This window comes from Fistularia commersonii, chromosome 25, assembly GCF_037954325.1.
Source record: "Fistularia commersonii isolate RoL2024-O1a breed Wild chromosome 25, RoL_Fcom_v1.0, whole genome shotgun sequence".
Lineage (NCBI taxonomy): Eukaryota > Metazoa > Chordata > Actinopteri > Syngnathiformes > Fistulariidae > Fistularia > Fistularia commersonii.
The window spans coordinates 14,531,694-14,540,000 of NC_141308.1; the positions used below are offsets into that span (position 1 = coordinate 14,531,694).

The 8,307-nt window shown below is 56.3% G+C and overlaps 3 protein-coding genes across 7 annotated transcripts in view; 2 read left to right on the top strand and 1 right to left on the bottom strand.

Annotated features, from left to right (window-relative positions):
- Window positions 1-440: 440 nt before the first annotated feature.
- Window positions 441-1,255, bottom strand: sft2d3 (SFT2 domain containing 3). The gene has a single exon (XM_086173285.1). The coding sequence runs from the start codon at window positions 1,238-1,240 to the stop codon at window positions 572-574; it is 669 nt and encodes a 222-aa protein (XP_086029411.1). The 5' UTR covers window positions 1,241-1,255; the 3' UTR covers window positions 441-571.
- On the top strand, window positions 505-4,442 carry LOC147219491 (dual specificity protein phosphatase 18). Of its 3 annotated transcripts, XM_086173287.1 has the most exons (3): window positions 3,074-3,091; window positions 3,223-3,269; window positions 3,331-4,442. In XM_086173287.1, exon 3 carries the CDS (start codon window positions 3,458-3,460, stop codon window positions 4,073-4,075), a length of 618 nt encoding a protein of 205 aa, XP_086029413.1. In that variant the 5' UTR covers window positions 3,074-3,091; window positions 3,223-3,269; window positions 3,331-3,457; the 3' UTR covers window positions 4,076-4,442. The 3 variants fall into 3 exon arrangements, 2 of the variants coding, with proteins under 2 accessions (XP_086029412.1, XP_086029413.1); XM_086173286.1 differs by lacking the exons at window positions 3,074-3,091; window positions 3,223-3,269 and adding an exon at window positions 505-1,329; XR_015108754.1 differs by lacking the exon at window positions 3,223-3,269 and having other exon boundaries at window positions 3,037-3,091; window positions 3,331-3,468.
- Window positions 4,443-4,813: 371 nt separating this feature from the next.
- pex5lb (peroxisomal biogenesis factor 5-like b) overlaps window positions 4,814-8,307 on the top strand; it is a 10,755-nt gene continuing 7,261 nt past the window's right edge. For all 3 annotated transcript variants that reach the window (XR_015108738.1, XR_015108739.1, XM_086173031.1), the window contains exons 1-3: window positions 4,814-5,072; window positions 7,578-7,686; window positions 8,114-8,290. Coding sequence is in view for 1 of the 3 variants with exons in the window: in XM_086173031.1 (XP_086029157.1) it covers window positions 5,058-5,072; window positions 7,578-7,686; window positions 8,114-8,290 (301 nt within the window). In the remaining 2 variants the exon portion in view is untranslated. The remainder of the gene's footprint in view (window positions 5,073-7,577; window positions 7,687-8,113; window positions 8,291-8,307) is intronic.

The window sequence follows — 8,307 nt, forward strand, 5'->3', positions numbered from 1 at the left end:
GAGATACAACAGTGAACTTTAATGATCACCTTTCGAGTCACAGTTTAATCATGAAGGCACTTAAATATAAACGGGATCAAAGGATGAAACTAGTTCTCTTAAAAAGGTAAAAACAAAATGTAAGACAATCTTAATGCTAAGCTAGAGCTGAGAGTCCATTCGCTTCCCGGGGCTAAAACCTCTGGTCCTTGAACACTTCGGACTTTCTCCAACCGCTAGCAGATACTTTGAGATGTCCATTTGTGAGGAGCTAACAGCTGCTAGTACCAGGCTACGGTTAGAAGTGGAGCTGACAGCGAAGAACCGCACGTATTTACAAAAAGGGTGACTTGAAAACAAATGTTCATTGTCTGTTTTGACCAGCGGCGTCAACCGACGCGTGTCCCCTCCTGGAACGGGCGTCGCTGATTGGTTGTTGAAACCAAAACAGGAAGTGGTTTTGGTCTCCGAGGCTGTGAGTCAGAGATCCGGGCTGACCCGGACTGACCCCGACCCTCCTCCCCCCACCGGGCCGGAGGAGTCGCCTCTGGTCCCCGGCCTGCCGGCCGCCCTCCTCCCGGAGCGGCTCCGGTCAGATCGACATCATCTTCCCGCTGACGGTCCGTCGGATGGCGGACGCCACCATCCCGCCGATGAAGCGGATCCCGGCGCTGCCGCCGGGGACCAGCGACACCACGTACCAGGCGATGGTGGCGACCTGCACGGCCGCTCCGAGCGCCGTCAGGACGGTGCTGTGGAGGCTGAGCGCGGCGTACAGCGTCCCGGCCAGCGCGCACAGGTACAGCGCGGCGCCGGGGGAGGTGGGCAGGGCGGCGGCCAGCCGGCTGGGGCCGCGCAGCATCGCCGCGGCCGCGATGGCGAACAGCGAGCCGAGCGACCAGAGCAACGCGAACTTGCGGGCGTAGAGCAGCAGCAGCTGGGCGTAGAGGCCCGACAGGCCGAAGCACAGCGCCGAGAACGTCGCGCACACGCCGAACGCCGCCAGCCGCTGCCGGCGGCTCATGCCCGGCAGGCAGGGGTCCGGCTCGGCCGACCACGGCCACGAGAAGCCGCCGCTGCCGCCGGAGCTCTGGCCGCCGGACCAGGGGCTGGACCAGCGGCCGAACCAGCTCCCGGGAACCGGCTCCGCGTCCCCCATGTCCACCGCCGTGCTGGTGCTGGGCTGGGGGGCCGCCTTCGCTGCGCCGCCGCCCTTGGACTGGGCCAGGTACTCCTGGAGTTGGCGGTTCAGCTCCGCCATGGTTCCGGAGGCTAACGAGCTTAAACAGCTAACAGGAAGAGACCCGTCTTCTTCTCCGGATTCTCTCAGGCACTTCCGGTGCACAGAGGGTGAGTTGAGCCTGCAGCGACACCTAGCGGACAGGAAGAGAACTGCAGATGGTCTCTGACGAGCCCTTAGTCCAGGGGTCGGGAACCTTTTTGAGAGCCAAAAAACCCACATATTTTAAAATCTGATCCTAAGAGAGCCATATGTATATTTTGATACCAAAAACAGCTAAATGGAAGAGAAAGACCAACAATTTTAGAGTACAATAAGACTGAATTTATTTTGAACAACATACTTTGCTATAACAAAGTCACTTAATCACAAGAAAAGTGCTTCTTAATTATAATGCTACTAAACGTGACCACAGGTTCGTCTTAATGTTTTGTAGGTGCGAGCACGACTGTCCATTGTCAATATTATAACAAGCAGCTGGTCTGCAGGCTGAAGTTTTTTTCTGTCCATTTGTGTTTACTTGCCGGCTCTGCTTATTTACCCACGTCCGAAAACTACTGAAATACTTTGCTGCGTTTATGTCATTCACCTGTTGTTTCTCCACTTGATTTGACATCATAGTGGTACGATCATGTACAGTTCTTGCTGAGAAAGGCATATCTTTTATCCGTCTGATTATCTTGTCTTTATCCTTAAAGTCGTCAAAAAGCTCGTTGGCCACATCAAGCATGAATGATTTGGCGTATTCGCCTTCTGTAAAAGATTGTTAAAGAAGCAGCAAAGCTGGCCGGATTGTAATCCCCTTGTTTGGCCCAGACACGGAGCTGCTGCTGACTGGCTGCACTCTGGACACGAGTTCTCGACAGGCCTTCTTTCTGTCGTTTCCTGCTGGATATTTCTCTACAAATGTGGCACGGCGTGTGTCAAAGTGTCGCTTTATATTTGAACGTTTCATCGATGAAATTTTATCATTGCATAAAAGACACACTGCACAACCCGCTCTCTCCACGAAGGCGAATTCTTCTGTCCATTCCTGCTGAAACATACGGTAATCCTCATTATTTTTTCTTTTTGTCATCTTCTTGGTTAGAAGGGTTCACTCTGCATAAACAATCTAACCAACAACGAGGGAATATTGCTTCTTGGCCTCAAAGTGACGTGTGCAGGCTGTTGTAAATTATCCAATAAAATGAGACTTTCAGGGTATCGGACCCTCCCGCACACCGGAGCACAGAAAGGATTGGCTCTTTGTTGCGTGCCAGTGTGAAAAGTAGCGGGGGAAAATATCTGAAGATTAAAATGTGTGTGGATTTTTTTTTATTGTGATGTCTTTTCCTGTAATTTTTTTTACTAAAGTAACATTATTAATAAAATTATTGATTAATTTTTCTGTTAAGAAATTTTCAAAGAGCCAGAGGCAGTCATCAAAAGAGCCACATCTGGCTCGCGGGCCATAGGTTCCCGACCCCTGCTTTGGTCCAACTGTTTGGAATTTTATCTTCCGAGGGAAACCAGACACAACAGCGCCGGACCTTCAGAAACAAACCCTGCGCGTCGCTCAATATGGACTTTAAATATCATCTCACTGTCAGTTTTCGATACGGGCCTAACCCAGATTTGTAAGATGAATTAGATGACGCGGTGAACGGCGTGGAGTTAAAATGGTCCGTGCGGTTCGGATTTGGCTGAAAAGTCACGTGACTTAAGTTTTCAGCTGCTGGGCCTAAGTTTAACCTTCCGTCTGATTGGCTGGCAGGCAGACAGACACGACCTTCTATGGCATGTGTGCGTGTGTGTGTGTGTGTGTGTGTGAGAGAGACAGAGGGAGAGAGGTTTTTCATTCAAAGTGGCCATCGGACACGAACGCAGCAGGTATTAGACCCACACACACACACACACACACACACACACGCACACACCGGTCGAGAGGTGAGGGTCGGGCGCTGAGGCTCCGCCCCCTGCTGGGATTGATGATTTTAAAATGAAGTTTCTATTCATCAAAGGTTCCTGGGAGGCTCAGGCGTCGCCCTCCGGCCCGCTGGAGGCTGAGGTGAGGACGAGGATGAAGACGTCACAGAAACGCTTTACTCTCAATTGTTTCTTGTTTTCAGGAGAAGCGCCGATAATTTGGGGGTTTGTTGGACCCGATGAAAGCAGGAGACTCCGGATAGTTTTCACACAGCGCGCAGCGGACGCCGCCGCCCGACTGGCCGTCAGCGGCGGCCCTCCCTCCGCCGGATGGCGCTGTCGGAGATCACGCCCACCTTGTTCCTGAGCGGCGCCGACGCCCCTCTGAACGCGGCGCTGCTGTCCAGGAAGGGCATCACGCTGATCGTCAACGCCACGCTGAGTCACGCCTGCCCCGCCCACCCCGGCGTGGAGTGGCTGCGCGTCCCCGTGTCCGACCTCCCCGCCGCCCGCCTCGGCGACCACTTCGACCGGGTGGCGGAGCGTATCCATGGCAACCGCTCCGGGAGCACGCTGGTGCACTGCGCCGCCGGCATGAGCCGCTCGCCGGCGCTGGTGATGGCGTACCTGATGCGGTACCGCGCCGTGACCCTGCGTCAGGCCCACCAGTGGGTGCGGGAGCGCCGGCCCGCCGTGCGCCTCAACGTGGGCTTCTGGGAGCAGCTGCTGGGCTACGAGCGCCGCCTCTACGGGGTCAACACCGTGCGGGTGGCCGCCGCGCCGGAGACGCTCCGGACGACGACCGCGCCGCCTCCGGCCTACGGGTCGGCCCGCGACCTCAAGACGGCGGCGCTGCTGAGCAGGACGCCGCCTGTATCGCGGGCGTCTCTGATGACGTCGGCGAGCGGCCCCAGGAGGAGAGCCGTGCGGGACAAACGCCATCTTTGATTCTGCGGCGAACGGCATCGCCAGGAGGCCCGGAGCCCTTCTAATGGACAAAGATCTCAGATGGTCCTCAGGCTCCGGGTGCCTCCATCACCCCCGGGACCACGTCTTCTACCTTCTGGACTCACGGCTTCATCTCCTGCAAGAGACGTGAGAACGTTTCCAACTCACGGCATCATTAAAGAACATCTGATCTCAGGTCTCAGGAGGCCCGTCCAGCTTCCCTGTCCGTCTCCTGCTGCTCCTCCTGCCTCCGTCTGGAGCTGCAGGTCCCACAGGTCACCTCAGGAGGAGCTTCATCATGTATCATCAGCATCTGTGAATGTCTTTAACATCGGACGCAAAAATAAAAGCATGGAGGGAATATCTGTCATACTTGTAGGTACTTTCCATCTGCAGGAACCTTCCTATCTGAATCGCAGTTTCACGAGTGTGCGTGTGTGTGTGCTCGTGTTTGTGTGCGTGTGTGTGTGTGCGTGTGTGTGTGCTCGTGTTTGTGTGCGTGTGTGTGCGCTCGTGTTTGTGTGTGTGCGTGTGTGTGCTTGTGTTTGTGTGTGCGTGTGTGTGCTTGTGTTTGTGTGTGTGTGTGTGTGTGTGTGTGTGTGTGTGTGTGTGTGTGTGTGTTTTCCTGTGATTTACTTTGAAAGCTCCCGTTTCCGGTCTGGAGCGCCTCCGTGCTTTTATTTTGAAACTACAGACCGGAAGTGGCGGTTTGTTATCGTCCCGCCCTCCGCCGGAGCGGAGCGTTATGACCACCGGAGGCTGCGGCGGCCGGAGGCTGGGACGGCGGGCAGGCGGAACCACAGCGGACCGGTCTTGAGGGCGACCGGACCGAGACCTGCAGAGAACCGGGACCTGCAGAGAACCGGGACGGCGGGGCTCCAGAGTGACAGCGAGCGTCCGGACGCGGCGCAGCCCGGTAGAGACGCGCCGTCGGCGGCTGCGGCTCCAGCATCATCCCGCTGAGCGGCGGAGGGTCCGAACCATGTACCAGGTCCAGGTGGGCTGAACCGGAACCGGGACCCGGTCCGTGCGCGCGGGCAAGTGTGAGACGGACGGTCGCGTCCATCAATGTCTGAGCGGTTCTGGAGTCACGTGACCCGCGGGGGTAGCTGAACCTTCACAGGGTTCCTCAAAGAACTTCTCCATTTGAAGGGTGACCATCCACGAAGGACCCTGGGTTCCTATGTGGACCTCGGGTTCCTGAGTGGACCCACGGGTTCCTATGTGGACCTCAGGGTCCTCAGTGGACCTCAGGGTCCTCAGTGGACCCACGGGTTCCTGAGTGCATGGTTCTCTTCATGCAAGAACCTCTTTAACTCCCTCGTTGGGCCTCAGAACTTGGTGCTTGTTGGGTCTCAGAAGGTTCCTTCCATTTCTCTGCTCAGAAGGTCTTCTTGGAAAACAAGCAGAACAGGAGATGGATGATCAGTGGCTGATCAGTGATCAATGGATGATTGGTCGATTGATGGTTGATCGGTGGTTGAACGGTGGTTGAACGGTGGTTGCCTCTGGGTGGAAGTCATGATCACGGGGTCAGACCGGGTCCGGTCGCCACGGTAACAGTTGCCCCCTCCCAGATAAAGTCGCAGTCCTCATATGGGGACATTAGGCTCCGCCCCCGGGACCGCCTCCTCACCGTGTGTTTGTGTGTGTGTGTGTGTGTGTGTGTGTGTGTGTGTGTGTAGATGAGGCTCCAATGGTTCTGATCGCTTCATTGATTGATTAATTGATTGATCTGATGACTTGAAATTGGACCAAAGCTCCTGTGGGTCAAATCATGTCTCCTATTGGTGGTCTGCCCGAGGCTCCGCCCCCTCCCCGCCATCTTCGATCCTCCCTCCGGCTGGCAGAAGGAGAGGCTCCTCCTCGTCCAACACCTTCTCCACCCGTCCGGTCCTCGTCCGACCGCGACGCCCCAAAGAGAAGCTCCAAAGCCTCCAAAGTAGTACTGCAGTACTGCAGTACTGTCTGTACTGCAGTACTGCAGTACTCAAGTACTGCCTGTACAGTAATAGTACTGAGATCAGCTCCTCTGGGACGGCCAGGCTGTGGGTTCAGCACAACAGCTGGTTATTTTTAGTCCTGCACACACACGCACACACACGCACACACACACACACACACACACACACACACACACACACACACACCGAGGGGAAAGTGAACAGGAATAATCAGTTATTATTTTCCAGCTGACGCCATCGGACGGCGCCGCCTCGGCTCAGGTCGTCTCCTGTCCGGCTCGGGCTCAAGTCAGGATGCAGCTTCTCGCTCCGGCCGAGAGGCGGGGCTTATTCCGCCCGCCATGAGCGAGCGGCGGCGGCAGAAGCTTCCGGCGCCGCTCGTCTTCCACCCCGTCTCCGATCGGCGGTTAATAATAAAGTGCATGTTTTATTGATGCGCTGCAGCTTCGCCCCGGAGTGGCTCCGGGTCACATGACCGGCAGCCAATCGGCAGCCTGGGCCGGAGACGAGGCCTCGGTGTCAGGGACCGCCTTAGCGTTAGCATTAGCATTACGGAAGCAGATGTTTGAAACATCTGGCTAACAATTATGTGTTAAAATGGATGGACGGATGGATGGAGCCACTTGGGACGGGAAGGGAAGACATGTGAGCGGCTGATCACGTGACCGGCGGCTGATCACGTGACCGGCGGCTGATCACGTGACCGGCGGATGATCATGTGACCGGCGGCTGATCACGTGACCGGCGGCGCTGAGTGACGTGTCCGTCTCCTTGTAGGCCAGAGGCGACGGGGTCGTTGCCATGGTGCTGAAGGAGCTTCCTGGCAAAAAGGCGTCCTCAGATGGAAACCCCCTCATCACCGTGACAACCAAGGTTGGCATGACGACCACGCTGTGCTGCTCTGTTTTGTTGGACTTTGTCGCGGCGTCTTCCAGCGTGCTGAGAAGTTTTTAATTCAAAGATGTTTATGGAAATAAAAAAAATAGCTGATTGATCAATGAAGCTGATCAGACGGGGAAGGGTTCATGACACACACACACACACTGGTAGCCTTGGTGTGTGTGTGGTGTGTTGGTCCTGAGGGTCACGGGCTTCATGGCGCTGAAAGATGAGGAACAGAAATATGAAGGGTTTCTACTGCAGCTCTGACCTCACCTCCATCTCCATCTTCACCTCCATCTCCATCTTCACCTCCATCTTCACCTCCATCTTCATCGTCACCTCCATCTTCACCTTCACCTCCATCTTCACCTCCATCTTCACCTTCACCTCCATCTCCATCTTCACCTCCATCTTCATCTTCATCTCAAGCTTCATCTTCACCTCCATCTCCATCTTCACTTCCGTCTTCACCTTCACCTCCATCTCCTCCTTCATCCCAAACTTCATCTTCAGTCTCCATCTCCATCTGCTGCTCAATCTCCATTTTCACCGTCACCTTCACTCCATGATGGCTGTCTGGTTGAAGACTGCTTCCATCAACTGAGGCTCGCCTGGTGAAGGTCACCTGGTGAAGTTCAGGTGTCTTTGTGTTCCAGCTGGTTGGAGAGCCCCAGGAGAGCCGCCCCCTGCTGAGCCCCTCCATCGACGACTTCCTGTCGGAGAGCTCCGCCCCTCCCGCCCGCCCACGCCCGCCCCCCCCCACAGGTACGGCCCGGTCCACCATCTTCACCTCCACCTCCATCTTCACCTCCGGCCTCCTTGCTATGGAAGCTCAGGTCTCCTCAGTCTGAGAAGCTTCATTCACATCCGGGCGAAAGAAGAAGCGGATCTGAATGTTTGACGGGCAGCATCTCCTCAGGTTCCTCACCTGCTCTGCTTCCCGCCCGTCCTTCACGCTCCTCTGGACCATCTGTCCTCCTGACTCAGCAGCTCCAGCAGCTCCAGCAATAAACACCTCTGCCCTCCTGCTGTCATCCAACCCACCTCCCCCTCCTCCTCCATCTCCACCTCCACCATCCTTTCCTCCTCCTCCTCCTCCTCCTGCATCTTCATCTCCACCTCCTCCGCCCCTCACTGATGGTGGTGGTATCTGGACCCTGTTCTTGGTGTCTAAGCGTCCCCCCTGTGGTAGTTCTGTCCACAGCCCTGGACCTGGTGGACCTCAGCGACCCGCAGGTGGGAGGCGGGACCTCCTGGACCGGCAGCCCGCGGCGCCGGGTCGGACCCGAGGAGACGGAGCTGATCCAGGTGGAGGCGGAGCTTCTGCCCGGCGGTCCCAGAACACCTGAGCGGCTCTCAGAGGACGCAGGTGAGGAGGAGTTCTGG